At 44.5% G+C, this 22,120-nt stretch overlaps 1 protein-coding gene across 4 annotated transcripts in view; it reads right to left on the bottom strand.

The window, feature by feature from the left end:
* Window positions 1-273: 273 nt before the first annotated feature.
* Window positions 274-22,120, bottom strand: part of GOLIM4 (golgi integral membrane protein 4) — a 77,484-nt gene continuing 55,637 nt past the window's right edge. For 2 of the 4 annotated variants that reach the window (XM_041731522.1, XM_041731524.1), the window contains 9 exons: window positions 20,681-20,839; window positions 18,029-18,382; window positions 15,967-16,178; window positions 15,159-15,238; window positions 13,669-13,778; window positions 10,838-11,005; window positions 10,439-10,507; window positions 2,307-2,387; window positions 274-2,006 (listed from right to left, as the gene is read on the bottom strand). In XM_041731522.1, coding sequence (XP_041587456.1) covers window positions 1,857-2,006; window positions 2,307-2,387; window positions 10,439-10,507; window positions 10,838-11,005; window positions 13,669-13,778; window positions 15,159-15,238; window positions 15,967-16,178; window positions 18,029-18,382; window positions 20,681-20,839 — 1,383 coding nt within the window. In that variant the 3' untranslated portion in view covers window positions 274-1,856. Of the gene's footprint in view, window positions 2,007-2,306; window positions 2,388-10,438; window positions 10,508-10,837; window positions 11,006-13,668; window positions 13,779-15,155; window positions 15,239-15,966; window positions 16,179-18,028; window positions 18,383-20,680; window positions 20,840-22,120 lie in introns of all 4 variants that reach the window. The other 2 variants (XM_041731521.1, XM_041731523.1) reach the window with 1 other exon arrangement.

Genomic DNA, 22,120 nt, shown 5'->3' with positions numbered 1-22,120 from the left:
GCTCACATGATAGTCTCTTACATTTTTGTACCTGGTTATCATTTCTTCCCCAAGAAGTAGCACAAATAACAATTCTTAGCTTTTTCTTTAGGAAAGGGGGGAAAATAAAGTACCACTCCAATTAGATAAGGAAAGTAGGAAAAGGTTGGGGAGGGCATTTTATAATTCATTCATATAGACTGGTGCCTCCTAAAATGTTTCTCTTTATGAAAAACAACTGAGGAATAAGATCAGAAACTAATAAGAAATCAAGGACTTTAAAAGATTTACCACTTGCTTTTTATAGCTTTATTGACGATTACCAAGTTTCAAGGTGGTTCAAATAATTAAATACTGCAACTGGGACATTAAAAATACAAACTAATTTACCAAAATAATTGTATTCTGAATATTATGTACAATATTATACATTTTACATTACATAAAGGGTTTTTATACATAAAGGTAAAATTTGATTCATGATTATTGAAAATCCAAAATACATTTGAACAAAACATTCCTATGCATACATACACAATCACTCCACCGGGATAATCAAAACCATACATGAGTGTGGTTATTAAAAAAATAACATTACATTCATACAATGGTAGAAATTAAATTTGTCTTTACTAATTTGAGTGTATTACTATAAAGACCACACACATATGAATTATATAACCTAATTCTAGATATTTAAAAATCTTTATGTAAAAAGACAAATATGTCTTGATCTCAAAATAAATTTTTGATTTTTTTTTTTTTAATTTTAGGGGACTTTTGTAGTCATTAAAATGCCATCCATGGGCATCACACAGGCCCGGGTCCCAGCAAACAGAAAAATCATGAGGGTCTATCATATATATCATCATGGGTACTTCACTGTATAGTTTTCAAAAAATAATCCTATTCAATTGTATCATCTGGAATGCCTTCATATTCATACTTGTCATCAAAGCGATTACATAATGAGGAACAGAGCTGATGGGGAAATACATATATTACTGTAGAGAACTAGATATTGAAACAAGGATATCACTAGATGATTTCAGAAGAATCGAACTGAATGGGTGTGCTCCCGAAGACAATACCACCCCCACACACACTAAATTAGTTACTAAACAAGGTGTCAGTCCTTCAAGAAGGTTAATACACTGCTGTGTCCGATCTTGTTTGAATACCGGAATATCAAAGTCCAGAACACTGTGGCGCGAGTTTAGGTACCATCTCCTTTTAAAATCCAATTCCTTTCCAGAACGGCTGTGATTTGAGGTAAAGCCAAACATTTTTCTAATTGATATGAAGAGTCTGAAAAACAACGTCTGTATAATCAAAATGCCCTTCCCGTTGTACGTCGGTCTGCACGTGGATCTTATTCCAGAGACAGACGGAGGGACGAAGATTCCATCAGAACTATATGCAAGAACCTCAGAAAGGCAGCAGTTAATAAACTGACCATTCTCCTTAAAGGCTACACAGCGCTTTGCAATATTCCCTATTTGAAATCCTGTATTTTCTTCAAGGCTAACAACCGAACACCTGGAAACTAGAAGATAGAAAAGGAACAAGCTGAAATATACAAAATCGGTGCCCTTTCCAACATCACATAATCTATGAAAATGAGATTCAAAGGCTAAGGTTTGCTTTATTGTTTTTCTTCTCCTTTGTGTTTAGCTTAAATATAAAAGAAGCTCTAAACCTAGGTTATCAAAATATATTCATATAAATGTATGAGCATTTCTAATACAAAAGTTAAAAAAAAGTCTAAATCTTTAATTTTTGTAATTAAATATCCTAGAGTTTCAGTAGGCAGATTTGTTTCTGAGCAGCTTGAAAAGAATCCGTTGGCTGAGCACCGTCCACAAGGTGGGGCACTGCTACATTTCCGCTCTTCGCTGTGATTTCTCTGCAGCCCCAACCCCATCTTCTTCTTCCTCCTCCTCCTCCTCATAGGGTTCCTCTCGGCCTTTGGGACGGTTGTCATCTCGAACTTCTTGTTCTTCGCCATCATTGTTTTTTTCATCAGCCTTAAAGATAAAAGGAAAAACGAAGAGATAGGGCATAGAGTGGGTGATATAAATAATTCCTTTTTTTAAAAAAAGTGAAGTTATTCATTTGTAGAGAAAGGAAATGAGTGCAGAAAAACGTTCAGATACACAGCAGTGCTAGTCTTTCCTAATCCTCATACTGTCACAGTTTTCCTAATTCTAGGTTGGCCTGTTAAACCACTAGCAGGTGAGACGTACCCACTGGTATCTACCCAACTGGCCACATGTATCTCCTACACATGCACAAGCACGCGGTGGACATCTCTGTCCTGTACGTACGTTTTCCTCATTTTCCCCATAGGTCTCTTCAGCATTATGCTCCAATTCCCTTTTTTTCTCTTCAGTCAAATCTTCCTGAACCTGAAAGAAACCAGAGATACTAGGTGACCCTTTTTATCATTTAATATATTATGATATGAACATATGATAATACGTTCTTATGCAAGAACATATTTTGATTTCTAAAATGTTCATTAAAAGTAGCAGAAATGAGGAGTCTGGGTGGCTCAGCTGGTTGAGTGCCCGTCTGCCTTCCGCTGAGGTCATTATCCCAGGGTCCTGGGATCCAGCCCCATATGGGTTCCCTGCTCAGCCAGGAGTCTGCTTCTCCCTCCCTCTGCCCCTCCTTTCCGCTTGTGCATGCACTCTCTTTCTCACTCTTTCTCTCAAATAAACAAACAGAATCCTAAAAAAATAAGTAGCAGAAACTAAAAATAAGCTTGAAAAAATACAAGTATTTTTGAATCAGAGACCTGACTTGTCTGTTAGCTATGGAGAGATGTGTAATACACCCCCTACAAAAAATCATTGCCACTGATTTAGAGCCTAGGACTTACGTGTCTGAATTCCTCATTTCTTTGAATAAGTGTTAATCCTGCAAGTATAGCATCTGAAAAAATTCAGCTTATAAAATTAAAAACTCCCCTTTTCCAAATGGAGGAACTCTAGAAGTCTCAAGGCTCTGATAGAATGTGAGTTCTAGGAAGGAAAGAACCGTCTCTCTTACACTCAACTGTCTTCCATGCCTAGATGCATACCTGGCACACTGCAGCTGCTTAATAAATATTGATGAATGCATGAGGCAATGAATGAATAAGTGAATGAACACAAAAAGTATCTGCTCTCTTAAAGGTACAGAAAACAGACACCCTTATTACATGCACATGATGTAGTAAAAAAAAAAAAAAGGTGTACATCTAATCCTATAATTAAGAATAAAGTTCTCTGGCTAACAATATCTAGAACCCAGAACACAAGCATTTCAATTTCTTCTTGAAATAGTTACTAAACTGCCCCAAATCCCTACATCTCTTCATTGTTCTAAGTAGTTTTCTACTTAAGTAGAAGTAGTTCTTTTTTAAAAATATTTTATTTGGGATCCCTGGGTGGCGCAGCGGTTTGGCGCCTGCCTTTGGCCTCGGGCGCGATCCTGGAGACCCAGGATCGAATCCCACATCGGGCTCCCGGTGCATGGAGCCTGCTTCTCCCTCTACCTGTCTCTGCCTATCTCTCTCTCTCTCTCTCTGTGTGACTATCATGAATAAATAAATAAAATCTTTAAAAAAAATAAAAATAAAAATAAAAAATAAAAATATTTTATTTATTTATTCATGACAGAGAGAGAGAGAGGCAGAGACACAGGCAGAGGGAGAAGCAGGCTCCATGCAGGGAGCCCAAAGTGGGACTCGATCCGGGGTCTCCAGGATCATGCCCTGGGCTGAAGAGCGCCCTAAACCACTGAGCCACCCGGGCTGCCCAAGTAGAGGTAGTTTTAAGTAGTTTTCCTTTATGTGTGCTATTACTGTTTTAAGTAGTTTTAAGTGCACTATTTCTATTTTAGCCATTACTATTATGTATCTGTCATGGGTCCCAATTATTTTTTTCAAAACGCAGGTCAAGGAAAGCGTCCGAATATTTTTGCAGACTAATCTCTATTTAATGGTTACATTCCACAACAATACAAGGTAAAATATTTTCTAGCTTAACTATTTTGAAAACCATATGTATGCCAAAAGACTGGAGTCACTTGAATTTCAAAAAATTGCTGCCCATCCATTAAGTGTCATGTGGAGTCCTGGGACTACAAGAAAACCTAACCTGTCCTACGACAGGGGTATAAGAGTAGGTCTTCCTGAACAACACAGAGAATTACCAAATTTGGTTGGTGGGGGAGGAGTGTTAAAAATCCCAGAAATGGGCAAGGGAAGGAAAGCACGCAGGTGTTACAATGCAAGAGGAACAAATTAGGGGCTGCCTCAAGGTGTCCAGCCCAGGTGTGACAGGAATGAAGCACAACCCACCGCACAAGCTTTGGCAGGAACCTGGCTTCTTACAAACTGACAACGATGACCCTTCAAAGACGCCCTAGACAGAGCCCAGCTTTTCCCAACCTCTTCTAAACGGCCCAGTGTCGGCCAGACTCACAGCCACTGAACTACAATGGCATCCAATAAATACATTCTGGGGACAGAGGCATGGGGCATTCTTTGTATTCACATGTCCCAGTGGCGGAGCTTAAGAGACAGACAGACCTTGGCTCCCAAATGCTGGCTGTATAAAAATAAGGTCACTTGTTTCTATTAGGAAAATTTGCAAGCAAGCACAAGCAAAGCAAGTAATTCACTGAACTCCTTACAGCCATGCACAAGGCTCAAAAGTTAGCTCAACGTTGCCACTCCCGCATGACCTATCAATCAGTATTCTTTATGTTTTTGATGACCTACTATTTAAAAATTTGGCATTGCCAAAAAGAGTTATGGGTGCTTAAAAGTGACTGAAACGCTCAAAATATATATATATTAAGTGACTGCTTGAAAGCCCTGAGTGCTCATTTTCTCCAACTATCATTGGAAATAGGTCGATCTGAACACTCATGGGAGAGCGCGTACAAGGTTATTTGGCTACGTTCAGTGGCACTGGCAGCCTGTGGATGTCTGCCCACAGCATGGGCATCTGGACGTCCTGTAATTTCACCCCTACCCACCTCAGCGTGTCTCTCTAAAAACAAGGGAGTTTTCTTATATAATCGTAATGCCATTGTCACCTGATAAATAATCCCATGGTACCATCTAAAGTCTAGCTCCTACTTAGCATTTTCCTGATTATCTTCAAAATGTCTATTGACAGCTGGTTTGGCCTAATCATTATCCAAACAAAGGCCATGCCTAACATCAGTTCCGCCCTGGCAAGATGCACTCCCTCCCTAGGAGCAAATGCTGATGGAAGGCATTTTTGCCTTAATGCTATTGACTTGTTTTGCTATAGAATGGCCCACACTCTGGATTCACCAGCTTCTTTAAAGTTATGACTTAACTCATTCCTCCAGACCTCACATTTCTTACAAAAGGAAGTTAAAGACTTACATGAATTCAGATTCAATTTGCAAAGCAAGAATTTTTCAAAGGTGATGCTGCCAATTTATTTTTTCATCACACCAAAAGGCACGTGACACTCGTCCCATTTTTCGTGAGGCTGAAGTTGGACAGCGCACTCAGAAGGCAACTGCCTCATCCGGATGCTCCCTGATAAAATTCCCTGACCTCCATTCACCTAGTGATATCATCCATTGATGACTGGCTCCTAAGTCACTTGTTTTAATTAGGGGTTACAGAAATGGTGACTCTCTAATTTCACCATTCCTTCTGCATTCACTAACTTCTACAAAGAACTTGCCCGTATCAATTATTTAGTTACTGTGCTTGTTATACTAAAGTACGGTAGCCTCTAAAATCAGACGTGGGGGGGGGGGTCCAATCATGGCTCCAACAATAACAAGCTGTGTGAGCTCCAAAAACTTAGCCAACCTCTCTGAGGCTCAAATTCCTCATCTGTAAAATAAAAAGGTTTGATAAAACCAGTGCTTTTTAAGTTTCTGTGGGGGGGAGGGAGGGCGGGGGGTCATGGGCCCTTTTATGACTTTGGGAAGAAATGCAGATGTATGTAAATAGGCACAGATACACATCATTTTACACAGAAGTTTCAGGAGATTCAGACTCCCCTGAGTCTACCTGTGGCCACCTGTCCGAGGAATGCTTCTCCAAACAGTGTGTTCCTGGAACCCTAATTCCTAGGTTCCTCCACAGGTAAGATCAAAATCCCCAACGGTAAGGTCTGAGCCAGGAATTTGTGCCTTTCTTTTTTTTTTTTTTTTTTTAAGATTTATTTATTTATTTATCATAGACAGAGAGACAGAGAGGCAGAGACACAGGAGGAGGGAGAAGCAGGCTCCATGCCGGGAGCCCGACGTGGGACTCGATCCCGGGACTCCAGGATCGCGCCCCGGGCCAAAGGCAGGCGCCAAACCGCTGAGCCACCCAGGGATCCCCGAATTTGTGCCTTTCACACACACTCTCCAAAGTGACTCTTAGCCACAGCAAATAGTGAGAGCTACTAGCTTGAGTGACAATGACTAGGGGATTAAGAAGTCTCTGACTAGGGATCCCTGGGTGGTGCAGCGGTTTGGCGCCTGCCTTTGGCCCAGGGGGCGATCCTGGAGACCCGGGATTGAATCCCACGTCGGGCTCCTGGTGCATGGAGCCTGCTTCTCCCTCTGCCTGTGTCTCTGCACCTCTCTCTCCCTCTGTGACTATCATAAATAAATAAAAATTAAAAAAAAAAAAGAAGTCTCTGGCTAGAGATGAACACCCTTGCATAAATTCCTTCTTTTCTTCCCTGGAGATCTATTTATAGAAAATTTGGGTTGTTTACCAGCTGTCAATAGAATCTGAGGTAAGAAGCCGTCTGTAAGTTACTCTTTAGAGAGAACCCACAAATAAAGATTTTGTGATTTTCAAATTTATTGATAAATACAAGATATATTCTTCATGTTTGGGACAAAAGTAACGCAAATTCATCTCACAAGGCATTACTGAAAAGGAACAAAATGATACGGCACTTCTAATTTTCAAAGATACTTAGACTTAAAAAGAGAAGCCAAAGGTTACTCCTTTCTAATGGAGACACACCAATTAGGTCTTCCACATTCGACCCTCTTTAGCATCTTGATAAAGCTGATGCAAACATCTTGTCAAAGATTTCCAAGACTACTCCTCATTACTCATTTTGAATTCGCTGAAATCTAGTGTCTGGGGCATTTTAGAAATGGTCCCTATATGATGCAGCAAAGTTTAACTGTCAAAATAAGACAGATCTACTGAGGCCAAAATGGGCTTTGGCGTTACACATCAAAGATGCCACAGGATGAGACACCACGGACCAGAAGGCTGAACTTGAAGCAGTCCAGAATGCTGGGGTCTAAATACGGGGATGGAATGTGACAAAGGAAAGGCCGTCAGCACCAGTGGCTCTCGTGAAGGACACCACTGCTGGCTGAGTCAGGGGTCACGAGTCACATGTGCCCTGCCTGGCTGGCTCTGTGCCGTGGGCACCCACAGGCTCCCAGTCCCACTGAACGTACCAAATAACCTTGTGGGTGCTCTCCCACGAGTGTTCAGATGGACCTATTTCCAATTATATTTGGAGAAAATGAGCACTCAGGGTTTTCAAGTGGTCATGTAGCGTATATATATTTTTGAGCATTTCAATCACTTTTAAGCACCCATAACTCTTTTTGGAAATGCCATAATTTGTCTTGTTTACTCATGAGCAGATAAAAAGTCTAGAAAGTAAGCAACATGGGGATGGGATCTCCACATGAATGTCCCAAACAAGAAGCCACGAACGCTTGTTCATAACCATCATTTTTCTGTCTTAGAAGGGTAATGCTATGGCACCAAGATTAAAAAAAAAAAAAAAAAAAAAGGTGGGGATAGTGCAAATTTCCAAATGGCACACTCGACTTGGGTCCCATTCTCTGAGCTCAAGTCACAAGCGTGATGGGCTATACCTCTGAGCAGGGAGGGCCCTGGCAAGATGCACTCCCTCCCTAGGAGCAAATGCTGATGGAAGGCAGGTGACACGGGATGGACGGGAGGGGGACCGTACCTCCCTGTGGTCTGCTGGGGCAGCTAGAACACTCTGAGGCTCAGTTAGGATAAGGACGCATATGACATGGTGGTGCATGGTCTTCAGAGCATCCCACAAATGTCTCACGTGCATCACTTACAAACAACATGAAATGGGTTTGCACATATTGCCTTCCTCTCTTTCTCATTTTGCTGCAGTCTGGTGAGAACTGTATCTCTATTGCTAGTCCTTAAATGGTATTTGGGAACCACTTTTCTCCCTTTTCCAGGGAAGAACCGGGAATAATGGGAAAAGGTGGGAAGATCCAACAGCTGACCATCTCAGGAACTGCCTGAGGAAGGCAACACAGCCTGTGCCAGGGCCTCTGGGGATGGGGAGGGGAGTCCCCCGGGGAGGGGAAAGGCAGGCTGAGAGCACCCCTACATGGGAGGGTGTCCAACCTCGAGCCTATACAAGAGCAAGAGAGGGTCAGAAAGTGGGGCCGAGACGCCAGACAGGAATTCAGAGCAGGGAACCAGAGAAGGAGAAGCAGGATCTGGGGCCCGGTGCAGGGAGAGTAAAGGGTTCTGGTGGGTTCAGCCCACATGAGGGACAAAGAGCAGTGGTCCTCACGTCGACCTGTCACCACTCTCTACCCCTTGTGTCTCTTTCTTTTTTCCCCTATCCTTGATCCCTCTCGGATACAGGAGTGCTCTCTTCACCTTAATTGACATCATATGAAGGTAAAAAAGTAACCAGTAAATACTGATTAAAATTTTATGTTTACCCTTCTGCATTTTTAAAAAGAAGCCAAGGTGAACCTCCTCTCTTTTAATCCCTCCCAGATCCCTGGCATCTGACCCAATGAAACAGAATAATATTTGTCCAGACATCCTGTTACAAGAGAAGTCCAGACAAATACCTTTTTCTTGCCAAATGTCTTAATATTCAAGACTGCTAGTCTTTCTAACTCTCTCTTGTGACAACATAGCTCAGGCTCTTGATTGGGATGAACAGTAGGATGAGAACAGAGAAAGAACAGAAAGTCCAAACCAGTTAGAGTGCGTGTGACTAGAGCTATGTGTCGCCCATGGCTGTAAAGAGCACCATCCTTTTCTATTTTTCCAGAAGTGCAAATTTTAGCATTAGGTCTGCGAAGTGGACAACAAATACGGCAAAAATAAAAAAGCAGGGCTGGTCAGGGGAACTGTGCACACGAGTGTAGTGGCGCATGTATTCTGAGCGGGATCCCCAGGGGTGGTGGGGGGATTGGTCTAGGCTGCCACTGGTCCATCTATTCATGCAGTTCCCCTTCGGGCCAAAGCCCTACAAAGGCAAGAAGCCTGGCTGAGAAACCCCTCTGAACTAGAGTTTGAATTTAGTGGACCATTTACTGGGCCGGAGAGAGACGAAACATGGGGCGTTGGCTCTTTCATAGCAGGTCCCCAGGTACGGAGCTTCGGTGATCCGTAGAGTAGAGCACTGTGACTCACCAGCCACAACCAACTGCACCCATTCATCGCTTGCACAGATGTGCCACCCCAATAGGTGCTCTATAAAACTAACTAACAATAATCTGCCAGAAGTTTCCAATGGAAAGGAAACCAAAATGAAATTTAAGAAATTCCACCCATGGGGCGCCTAGGTGGCACAGTCAATTAAAGCAGCTGACTCTGGATTGCGGCTCAGGTCCTGATCTCAGGGTCGTGAGACTGAGGCCTGTGTCAGGCTCTGTGCTCAGCATGGAGTCTGCTTGAGATTCTCGCTCCTTCTCCCTCTGCTCCTTCTCCCCACTCCATGCGCGTGCACTGTCTCTAATAACATACACTAAATAAAATCTTTAAAAAAAAAAGAAATTCCACCCAAATGCATTTTATTCAACTGAGCTCCTTACATATTTTTTTCCCTTTCTATATTGTTAAATTTCATGACATGAAATTCTTAGGAGGGAAGCAGCAAAATGTAGAGACTCTAACAATTTTTTTGGAGGGTGCCAAGTGTACCCTGATGGACACTGTGGGGCACCCCCGTGAGAGGGAACTACGGCAATGTCTACAGAGCAAGTTACAGGAGTTACACCAGACCTCCCCCCGCCCCCCCACAATAGGCAAAGCTTTGCTCTTCTCTCTCTCTCTTTTTTTTTTTTTTTTGCTCTTTTTTTTTTTTTTTTTTGCTCTTCTCTCTTTTATGAGGAACAGAAACAGGAGAAAATATTCTTACAAAGATCACACAGACCTAAGTCTACCGTTCCTAGAAGGCTGAATGTCTCTCTTAGTTCAAAATTTCTAGTGAGCACCAGAAGGAAGGAGTCTATGGCCCTGTTTTTGTTACCTCCTAACCAAATGTCTCTACTTCCACGGTCCATTTCCTCTTGAAAGCACCCTTTTCTCATCCTGCCTATGTTTTTCTGCAGGTGTCTACAGAGGCGTGTCAAAGCGATGCCGCCGCTTAAGGTGAGTGCGATGCACCAAGCAGTCTGATCAGGGGACTGCGTTTGGCCTCCCTACCTCCTCTTCTCCCTCTTCCTGGTACTGCTCATCAACATTATCCTCCTGCTGGTCTGGGTTTCCTGCCATCTGTTGAAACAAAAAGGGGAAGCTCAGGTTACTGAACACTGGCGATGAGTTCTGCAATACGCTCAAAGAGAGGGCAGGCTTGCTGCCATAAAAAATGTACTTCTGATGCATCGGTGGCCAGGAAATGATGACTAATCCTTCCCAACACAAAACCTAGGAGGTGTGTCACCCTCTCTCTCTGAGTGTGGGCCTAGCATTTCACACCATGGCTCAAAAACCAACCAAAGAGGCAAACCTTCCGTCAGTGCGTGTTCGGACTAACCCTGCATCCACCAAGCAGTTACTACTCAGATGCCCGGATTTAAACCCTCCGTAGTAGCGTCCGCTTACCACTAAATGCTCCTCCATTTCTCCGTTCTCTTGCTTTTGACGGCTTTGCTTTGGCTCTTCATTTTCATCTGGCAAATTTTCTTCTCTCACTTGCTCAGCTTCCTCAAATTCATCTTCGCCTTGATTATTGGGGTCATCTGCTGGGTTTATATCCTCTACAGCTGCCCTCTGCAAAATTTTAATAAAAAGCAACCACTACTTCGACATCCAGGATCAAATTTAATGTCACTGGAAAGACCACACACTGGCGGAAAATGAAATCGTCCTTCACCAGACCGTTCAGATCTATCCCTGCCAAGACTCGCAAGTACACATCCCACCGTCAGAAGAGAAAACCTCGGCTTTATTTGTCAGAGGCTGACGGAATCAGAACAAACCGCGTCTGCTGTCTGCAAGCGATTCCAAAACGGTCCCCCAAATTCGATCACGAGAAACATGAGCATGACAAACAGACAACGGGAGAAGTAGTTAATAAAAGCTAAAAGACCAAGTAGGAGAAATCATTAAGATGAGGGATGGAGATGGGCAGACTGTAACTCCTTTCGTGAGTCTGTTGATTTTGATACAGGCACAAGCAATGTTTCACGTGTTAAGTGGGAGGACAGTAGGCAAAGAGCAAGGAGGCCCCGCCAGAAAGGACCCAAGGAAGCGGCTGTGCAGGAGACAAGGGGCTAAGCCAAATGCAAGCACTCAGTTTCTAGCATGGAACACATTTCTGTACAACACACACTACCATGAAAGAGAGACACTGCAGCAGCCAGGGACAGGAGGGAAAACACACACACACACACACACACACACACACACACACACACAGAAACGAGCTAACCCAGTCTTCAGCAACGTTATCTTGAAAAACCTCTCCCCCGCCCGCCCTCCCGCACAGCAGCTCTCGGGTTTGCTGTTCCACAAATGCCCTTCACGGTATCAAGCTGAGAATCTTCTCTATTTTCCTCCACTCAAACTCCCAGAGCACCTTTCAGAATAATGCGTGTCCTCATAAAGATTCAGATTTTAAAGCCCGAGCTGGGCAGAAACGGTAACGCTTGCGGGAGCTTCTTGATCACTCCAGGGTCACCAACAGGACACTTAACCGAAGTGGCAAATGCTGCCCAGAGAGGAGGGCGCAGAGTAAGATTTGGTCTCCGTCGGTGCTCTCCGGACAACACGATTCTGCTCCAATCCAATTCACCTCGGAGCCTTGAACGTGGTCAAGAGCTCAGCGCGCGGTCTCGCCGACTTATTGTGCGCACACCCCCCGGTTGTACACTTCATGCAAGTGCAGATGACACTCTTCTCGGGAATTTAGAGTGACAAATCATCACCTTCACACGACGCCAATTACTCCACAATCTCTTGTTGTGAAGATTTCTTTTTGTGCATTATCGATAGTTCATGTGAAAGCACGGGAAAAACGTAACACATTCTCTTCAGGAAAAAAAGGACCCAAAGCTTTTGCAAGGGCCCACAGAACGTACACACCGGGTCCAACCCTAACCAAGTAATAAATAAAGTTGAATAGGCAAGGTTGTTCCATCCAAATCAAATGGACGACCAGTTATAACTCAGTGAAGCCAGACAAAATTTTTTTTAATTATATAAAAAAATTGAAAATAGATGAGACAGAGAGACGATTAGACTAACATTTTCTAATTAAAAGAAGGAATGGGAGGAAGGCCACCAGTGTGTCCTCCAGAGCCTGTCAACCGCTGACGGGAGAGTCAAGGGTTATAGCCAAGTAGCCAAGGTACACGGCAGGCCCCAGAGGCCGGTGCCTGGAACAGGCGTCCTTTTGCTGCCCCTCCATCCCTCTCAGGCAGGCACACCTGCTCCCCTGCCGCTGTGACTACAGACTCTCGCCCTGTCACAGTCTCTAGCTGTGTCCTGCTCTCTGGAGCACCTGCTCTTTCCTGAGCGAACTGTCACAAGCGCGGCTCCAGTGACCACAGAAGGACTGTGCTTTGCCACAGCCTCGCACACATAGAAAAGTCACCCGGGGACTTGAAGTGGCTATCAGGAAGCTTTCCCAATGACTGTCACGGAGCCATACGGATCCCTCTTTCCATACAAACAAGACCCATATGACAGCATCGACTGAATTTCACAAGCACAGTGGTTGACTTACTAGCACAAGAGGACAATAAGTTGTAAAACGCATCAACGCACATGCACAAGAACACACTCGCTGGACACTTGCTTGCCTGGTCGGGGTCCTCTTCCAGGAAACACAAAGAACATTCCCCATTAGTAGGTCTCTACCAATTTATATTCTAATTCTTCTACAGCCCCATGGTACCTGAGCAGTTTTGTCTTTTTTTTTTTTTTTTTCCATTTCTCAAGCTACACGTCCTTACCGATGTTATTAATTAAAATGGTCCCTGCCTGCTGGGAGAGGACAGTCACACGACACACACAGTGCTCCAGCGCGCTGGTCAATGGGCCCCTAATGGTCAGCTTCCTTCCTCCAGTTCTCTAACTCCCACACTTGCTCTTTTTTTTTTTTCCTAATCTTTCAGAATGACTGCATATTTCGAGCCTCTCAATATTGCTTTTCTCAGTCTTACTTTTACTAATATAGAAGTTGGCAGAGGGAAACTCCTCCTACGTTTTCCCAGAACAACTTCTGGGCCGGTCTCCTCACACAAGCACCCTCGGTTTACAGTTAGCGACACTGCTTATGCCATCACACAAGCCACCTTCCTTCTGCGTTGACATAACAGACGCATCTGCAGCTGGAGCTGGAGCCAGAGGCTTGGTGTCGGGCAAACCTTCGAGTTTCCTTCCCGCCTTGGGGGCTTCCAAGTGTGATGACCAAGAGAGGGGACACTTACATCTGCCTCAGACTCCGGATCGGCTTCGTGGGGCCCGTGATCTTGAGGCTCACGTCCATTCTCTGGGTCGTCCTCTGCTTCATCTTGGTGATGGTTGTCCCTCTCATAGGCTAGCAAATCGAAGGGACTGACATCAGTGCAGGTGAATCGGACGGGACTGTGCCCCTTCACTCCCAGAAAAGCCCCCAGTGGGCTTTCCTCCAGACCACTTCACCCAATCTCTCCTCCAGAGAGGCTAGTTCACTGCAAGGCATACATCTCAGCTTTTCTGAAAAAAACTATGTTCCCTTCCCCAGACTGTGTGTCTCAGGAGATAGCGTGGGTAAGCGATGCCATGCTTACCTTCTAAAACAAATATTTATGAGGGCAGCTGCATCCCCCCCTCCTTGTGATGCAAAAAAAACAATAACCAGAAGTTCCTCACTACAGGAAAGCCCAGGCCACTGGACGCTGCTGCTATTATCAGCTGATTTGGGGTACCATGAGAGGAAGCAGCAGGGTACCAGAAGAAGATGGTAACGTCTCAGGAGACGAAAGAAAGAACAACCCCATCTGTGGACCTCAAAGCCAATCTAGCCCATCCTGTGTGGTCCGACATGGCAACGATGAGGGCGGCCACCGCACAGATGCATCTCGCACACACATTTACTTGCTGCTTAAAGCAAAACGTAATTTCCATAAAGGAAATTTAGATAAGAGCGTACAAAGCGAAGAACAAACAACTTTTTAAGTAAGTTGTGAGAGGAAAGGTTAAGTATATAGAGAGTATTTAGCTTACAGAAAATAGGGATGCAAGGTAGCTTACCATCAGGTTTCAAGTGCACCAAGGGATTCATTAAATAAATAAGAGAGCAAACTGTTCTCTCGTCTTACTGATAATGGAACAAAAAAGCTTAAAGTGCCGTACAGGGGGACATAAGGAAAACGATTTCTTGACTATAAGGGCTATAAAATATCAGAAGAGGCTATGCAGAGAGTTTGGGTAATCACCTTCTTTTAGGCTTTTTTAAAAAAAGGATACCTGTCTGAGTGTTCGAGTTGCCAGAGAGGCTACTTTCTAGTTGTTACCCAGCAAATGATATTTGATAAATTACACAGGAGCCGCTCACCACCAGTGAAAGCTACTATTGCCTTAATTTGAAAAACTTTTAAAGGCAATGATCCAAAGGCTTTCAAGGTAAGGTGAAAATGGAGCCATTTCCCAGAGTACAGCAGCCCGGGGATAATGTGTCAGAAATAACAGTTCCGTATACAAAAAGCCTAAACGACAGGAAAAACATCAGGAAGGAAATACATGATCTCGAATAGTCTGGGCCACCAACGAGCACCGTGCTGGAGGACTGGCAAACGCCTAACACCGACAACAAAAAAAGACACGCAGCACACAGGCCTCCCTTGTGTGTACTCACACGTGCCCACGGCACTGAGTTGATAATCTGTATTACCAAGTCATCCAATTAACATATGCATCATCTAAGAAGTCTCACCACCTCCTTCCTCTTCTTGGATGCCCTGGTCCTCCGCGCCCTGGACGATATCATGATCCATGGCATCGTAGCGAACTTGCTGCCTGTAACGGCACGAACATTATCAGTCCAGTGACAAATTAAGTAGCACGACTGGCCATAAGTCAGTTATATTTAAAGGTAGTAATAAACTCATTTTTCCACGTTTTCTTAAAGAGTCAGATTTTTTTTTCTTTTTTTTTTTTTTTTTACACCTTTTGCTATCAGGCTTCGTAAGGATTCCAGATACGATTTCAAAGGATGCCTTGAAAGAGAGAAGACACCTTTGAAGTGATGAAGTAAAATACAGTCATCACCAAACCTGCTAGGTAATTTTGAGAGCTACACTAAGCTTAGAGACCTAACATTTTTAATCGGGGCGGGGGGGGACATTTATTTAAAAATGTTTAAGAAACATTTATTTTAAAAATTAAACATCTGGACGTTTAACTTTCAAGTCGTCGTCCTGCCCCAGCCAGGGGAGCCCCTCAGGCTCACAGGTAACACACACACAAAGCTACTGCCATCTGCTGATGGGATCAAGGCAGGGGGTGTGTGCCGGGAAGGGGGGTCTCAGATCATGATCCCAGGGTCCCGGGTTCGAGTCCCCCGTGTTGGGCTCCCAGCTCAGGGCGGAGTCTGCGTGCAGAGTCTGCTTCTCCCCCTCCCCTGTCCCTCCTGTGTCCCCTCTCCCGCTCACTCTGTCTCTCTATTAATAAGATCTTCAGAAATTAAAAATAAGTAAGAAGGACACGGGGCGGGGCTGGCCGCCACGTCGTGGCCAGGAGGCTACCGGAGCTGCTCGGGGGGTTGCGGCCGCCTGTCCTCGGGGCCCGCCTGCCTCTGCCGGGCCGCCCCGGCCAGGAGCTGCTGCTGCCGCTGCCTCCACGCGTGGCCCTGCAGCCTCTGCTGGCGCCCGGCCTCCTGCTGCTCCCTCGGCCGCTGCTCCAGCTGCTCCTCGGACGCCGGTCGGAGTCTGGTGGCCGGCCCGGCCGAAGGACGCACCTGGGGGACAACGAGCTGGAGCTGAGCAAGTCATCAGGACCTCTGGGGCGCCCCCTCCTCGTTTCTCACGACAGGCTCAGGAGGCAGGGCCGGCGGAGTGAACCCCTGGAGTCAGGTGAGTAGATGCAAAGGCCCCGGGCGCCTGCCTCCCACCCTCAATCGCCCGGAGTGGCCGGCGCCCCGGCAGGTGTTGGGTGTGCTCCCTCCCACGAGGAAGGGGACACAGCCGAAGAAGCCGTTTTGGACCGTAATTGTTATGTTCGCAAGGCTCTGCCGTAAGCGGGCGCTGGGGGACCTCACGTTAACTGGGGCAGTGTTTCCAGGAAGAGCTGAAGATGCAAGGATGCCAATTAATACTAGGAGTGCAAAACCAAGCTCAGGCTACCCTGAGCCAAGAAAGAAGAAAAGAAAAAAGATAAAAGAGAAAAGAAAAATGAAAAATGAAAGAAGAAAAGATAAAAGGAAAAGAAAAGAAAAGAAAAAAAGAAAGCCAATTTCACATATTTGTGGAGAGACAAAGACCAAATTCTTCAGGACGCCAGGGTGGTGGGTGGCTTAGCACTTGAGCATCTGCCTTCAGCTCAAGGCGTGATCCTGTGGTCCTGGATCGAGTCCCACATCGGGCTCCCTGCATGGAGCCTGCTTCGCCCTCTGCCTGTGTCTCTCTCTCTCTCTCTCTCTCTCTCTCTCTGTGTCTCATGAATAAATAAAATCTTAAAAAAAAAAAAAAGTCTTCAAAGAAAAAGAGAATGCATGAGAACAAAGTACCTTCCAATGAAAGGAAGAACTGATGCAGGAATCCTTAAACTCTGCTCCCCCCTGGGCTACCCACCACCCTCTCCTGCCCACCCTCTCTCCCAACCAACACAAGCACAAGCAATTTTCACCAAAGGAAAGAAGGTGCAGGGGTGAGGGAAATCAAACCGACGGGGGAATTACTTTTGAAGAAAGCTATGAGGGACACAAGGCTGGGAGAGGCTTCTCCATGCGAAGTGCGCAACAATGTGGAAGTACGACAGAGGCCTTTGCATCTACTCAGCCCAGAGCCTCAACCAGCTTGAAGTCTTAGAGTCTGAGGCCACACAAAGCTTCAGAGTCATAAATAAAAGGTGATCAGCATCTATGGAAAGGCCAAGTAGCCCACTGCTAGGTATCGGCTTAGAGACAGCAGAAGAGAGACAGCCCTCTGCGTTCAGTGTTGCTTCAAGTTCTTTTAAAGTATGATGTCTCATAAAAATGGATTTTCTAAAGGGAAAAAGCCTTACTTCTGTGAGAGGGCAGGCTCTGTAGGGGGAGCCGGAGCAGGGACTGGTTAAACATACTCACCCAGTGGGGCATTCTTAAGTGATTCTAAGATCAGCCTTTTGACAACTTAATAACCACCTTGAAGATGAATGTGCAAAAGCCAACCTACCATTTGATAGTAAATGAACAGGGAGAGGGAGGCTTTTGAGTCTAGAAAATGAGACCCTTCTCGGCCTCAAGATGCCCGTGGGACTTGAGCACATTCTGGGAAGTGCCCAGTCAGGCGCTCATGCCTCCTCCTACTGCTCAAGGAAGGGAGCGTGATGCTCCCTTGTGATGTGCTGCTCGCAAAGAAAATACACACACCAACAGGAGCCTTCTGCTCCCACCGGGCATCTTCCTGAGCCATGTGAGCAGCTAAGCCACGAACATTACAATAGAAAGCTTAAGCATGTGCATTCAACGTTTAGTAAAGTCCCTCAAAATTTTATTTGGGAGACTGTCAGATATGGGGAGGCTTTTTCAGTGTTTACAAGCAAAGCCACGTTCCCTATCCCAGCCGACAAAACATCATCCTGGTGGACAGGAAGCGGATGACCTCTTACCTCAGCCGGAGCGTGACCCCCTAGAAGGTTGGCTTCTTCTCTGGTTTCATGCTGTTCCTTCCATTCCCGATGCTGTTCCTTCCATTCCCGATCCTGCTCCTCTGGAGATGGATCGTGTTCCTCCTCCAGATGCTCAGCCTGCCCGACCTGCTCCATCGCTTCCTCTTCCAGGGCCTTTCTGTGCTCCTCTTCCACCTGCCGCTCCTCGGGTTCTCGGGGTTCCGCGTCGTGCTGGTTCAGATCTGCTGGAGCCTGAAAGTCTGCCTCCTTCTGGGTGGGAGGGTAAAGTTTTGATTCTTCTGTTCTCCTGGGAACTGTTTCATGTGTCTGCCACGCATCACTATTTCGAGACACCTAGGCCAAGCACATCACTGGAAATGACATTCTTCCATTTCGAAAACAGTGACATAATCTCTATGGGGTTACAACATAAGCAAAGCCCTGGCGTCTAGAAGTAAAGAGCAGAGCCCTCACTGAAAAGTATGGCTGCAGTGGAGTCACTTAACGCTTCTCACTATGTAATCTCACTTATAAAAGAGAGAGAACATAAGCAAAATTTCATCTCAGAAACAATACGGTTAAGTAGCTCAAAAGTAAAGTCTGCACCTGACCACATCTCAGCAGACCCTTCCCTCAAAAGCAATCTAACTCCTGTTTCTCCTTTAAAACAAAAGGGAAAAAAATCCCTCAGCCTTCAAGTAATGCAGTGTCTATGTCACCTACTTCAATGTAAATTCTGTTTTCAATAAGGATTTGAAAAAGTGGGACACCTGGCTGGCTCATTGGAAGAGGGTGCGACTCCTGACCTCAGGGTTGTGAGTTCGAGCCCCATGGAGGTGTGTAAAGATTACTTAAATGAATAAAACTTTAAAAAAAATTATAATTTGAAAAGAGAAGGACAAGATCAAGTTGAAGATGAACTGGGTTTATTTTTTATTAACTAATAAAAAGAAAAAAAGAATGCCATTACTAATAGATGCCCACGGTAGCTGCAAATAGTGCTCATTAAACCAAATATAAGAAAATATTTTTTTACGTACTAAATAGCATTTCCTCGTAAATCAGAGGAAATATTTTGTATTTTGTATTGCTAACACAGAAAAGTCAACATAAAAAAAGCATATCTTTTTACAGAGAACTCTTCTTCTAAAATTGGTTGATTTAAATGGATTTTCCTGGATTTAAAGTTTCAGAGATTTCCATGTGATCTTCATTACTTAGAAAAGAGGGGCAAAGAAGAGATGATACAATATCATAAGAAAATGTATCACTCCTCCCCTCGTCCAATCTTCTTTGGTCAGACTGTTCTTCCAAATTGAAATAAATGTGAAGCCCTCTTCTTAAATTAGCAGAACTATAACTGAGAAACTGGATTGATTAATTGAATGAATGAATGAATGAATGAATGAGTGAAATGAATGGAGGAAGAAAGCCCTCTCTCAGACATCTGAGGACAACTTCTGGAGATATGTTTTACCAATGTCCTCACATACATGGCACGTTTGACCTAATACTGTCCTGGCTTTATACAAAATATTTCTCTAAGGGGCCCTAAGTGCTTTCAGATACGTGCCAATTATCTCCACAGCCATTCCCATGAGAAAGGTGACAGCAGAGAACTACCAACCCCACCTCCCAGATGAAAAAACTGAAGGTCTAAGGCATTAAAAGATAAATTAATCCAGTAAACTGGTAGTGAGACCAGGAGAGAGAACAGAACCAATTCCCAGGCCAGGGATCTGGTCATATCTTCTTAATAGTAGCAGACAAGGGTCCAGAAGGACACAGAAGGCCCCGTCTGTAAAGGAATGAGGCTTCCATGAGGTCCTCTCACAGCAACTGAATGATTCCCATAAGATGGTAACTCAGGACACAGCTCTCAAACATTCACTGTTAAAAACAACTTCCTCGGGGAGACACATAGTCATATTTGCCATTTTTATTATGCATGTGATTAAAACAACAATATGTGAGAATTAAAGATAAGGATGACCCTACTTTGGATGTCCCTCTTATAAGATAGTCTTCGGCAAGCCTCAATTTTTATGAAAAGCAGAAATTAAAAAAAAAAAAAAGTGGATTAACAGACTAGCACTCATACCTTTGATAGCTTTATAAAGACCTCTTAAAGACAACGCTTGGCTTGTTCTGTGTGGACCTAGCACTGCATCAAGTTCAACTGTATCAGCAACTTCAACACTTGAGTGGGCTGTCAACACCCTCATGATCATTCAGTCTTCTCACTCCACCCCCCCAAAAAGCCAAACGACAAGAACAACAACAAAAAGAGGTTTAAAAAAAGCTTCAGACACAACAGCTCCTTCAAACCAATAAACCCACCTGAATAAACAAAGCCAGTAAAGTCCTTCCCAGAAAACACTATAGCAGGAGTTCTCAAAGCGTCCTCCCCAGACCAGCTGAATCAGTCACAAATGCAAATCGTCAGGCCTCATCCCAAAATAACTGAACTGGAAATTCTGGGCTAGGGCCCAACTATCTGCGTTAAAACAGCTCTGCTGGGGGCTCCGATATACGTGCAAATTTGAGAACCACTGTTGCACAGGAAGAGGTGGCAATATATAGAGCCGTTCACCTGGTGACAGCATGACGGGGAAGTGACCCGACCGTGGAAGAGCAGTTGGCGCCTCTTACCTCCCGTGGCTCTCCGGCTGTGTTCTCCCTGGCTGTGTTGTCGCCTTGTGGAGAATGTGTCACCTGGGTCACATTCGGCTGCTCTGCTTGTTCTGGCTTTCGAAGGCTTGGAATCCGATTCAGAGTATCTTTCAACTGTTTATACTCTGCAACTTGCGTCTGTGCATACATTGCACAATCGGATGCCAATTGTACAATGTGAGGAGGGAAAGAGACATGATCGTTCATGGATGGACATTAGGGTTCACTGGAAGCCTAGGCTAAGATACTTTACCTACATACAAATTAGGAAAAATATGCAGATTATTTCCATGCATTAGCTATTCTTACTTGGACATGCTTACCCATTTTTAAGCACATGCAAATGAGAATTAGACATCAAGGGAACAGAGAAAAAATATCTAAGACAGATGTTAGTTTCTCATGCTATGTTAAACAGTCAGAATTCTTATAAATAACTTTGTGGTATAAATACCATTATTCACAAGGCAGTTTGCAACCAGTGTTATAGCATTAAAAAAAAATCTGTTTAAAAATTCACACAATTATATAAATACAAGCGCAGATATCTTTTACCAAATTGGTCTGAGTAATGTTTTTCAGTGAAAAGGAATCCGAAGTTTAAAATAAGTAAATATATACATAAATCGGTCAGGCCACCCCCTTACTCCCCACCCCCTCCATCAACCTGTGCTCAAATAGGGTCCCTCCCTCTCCAGAAGGCTTCTGGTATTGTGCTCTGCAGATTTAGGGAGGCAACAGCGTAGGCATGAAATGAGCCTAGATTTTTGTCCCTCATTGTGAACCTTCCCTCTTCTAAGGTGATAAAGGTACTCATGTAAGTATTAAATACAATATACTCATACGGGCGTATCTGTGTATATGTGGTGCAGTGTGTATGTGTGTGTGCGTGCACAATATTTTTCATACGAGGAGCTAGAAAGGCTGGGGAAAAAAATCAAATACCTTAACTAAGAAAATCAATAGACACTGCTCATACTTAGCTCATCATATGCACCAACACTGTTGTCCTAAAACAGAGATTCTGTGTGTGTAAACACACACCTACATAGACACACACAAAAACCACAGAACTCTTTTCTGGACAAGTTTCCCAGACAGTGCGCACAACAGAGCAGCTGAGTGGAGGCTGGAATCCAGCTGGCGCTCCCGCTGCCCCAGCCGTGCACCCTGGCATAGCGAGTGCTCTTCCACCCTGACGAAGAGGGGCCTTTTTTAATTCTTCTTCCAACTCACACAAAGGTGAAGAAGTTTTCTTATGAAATCTGTCTCAGGGGAGCGCTTCCTTATAATTCGTACAAAGGAATGCCACATGGCTAACAGTGAGTGGCCCTTATCCCAGAGATCTATCGAAAAACTTGCATACCAACTTTGGAGGTCAAAGGCAATCTTAAAAAAAAGACATCTGTCCACATAGTG

This window comes from Vulpes lagopus, chromosome 17 (assembly GCF_018345385.1).
Source record: "Vulpes lagopus strain Blue_001 chromosome 17, ASM1834538v1, whole genome shotgun sequence".
NCBI lineage: Eukaryota > Metazoa > Chordata > Mammalia > Carnivora > Canidae > Vulpes > Vulpes lagopus.
The sequence above is the reverse complement of the archived record's forward strand: the minus strand, read 5'-3'. Positions and strand labels throughout refer to the sequence as shown.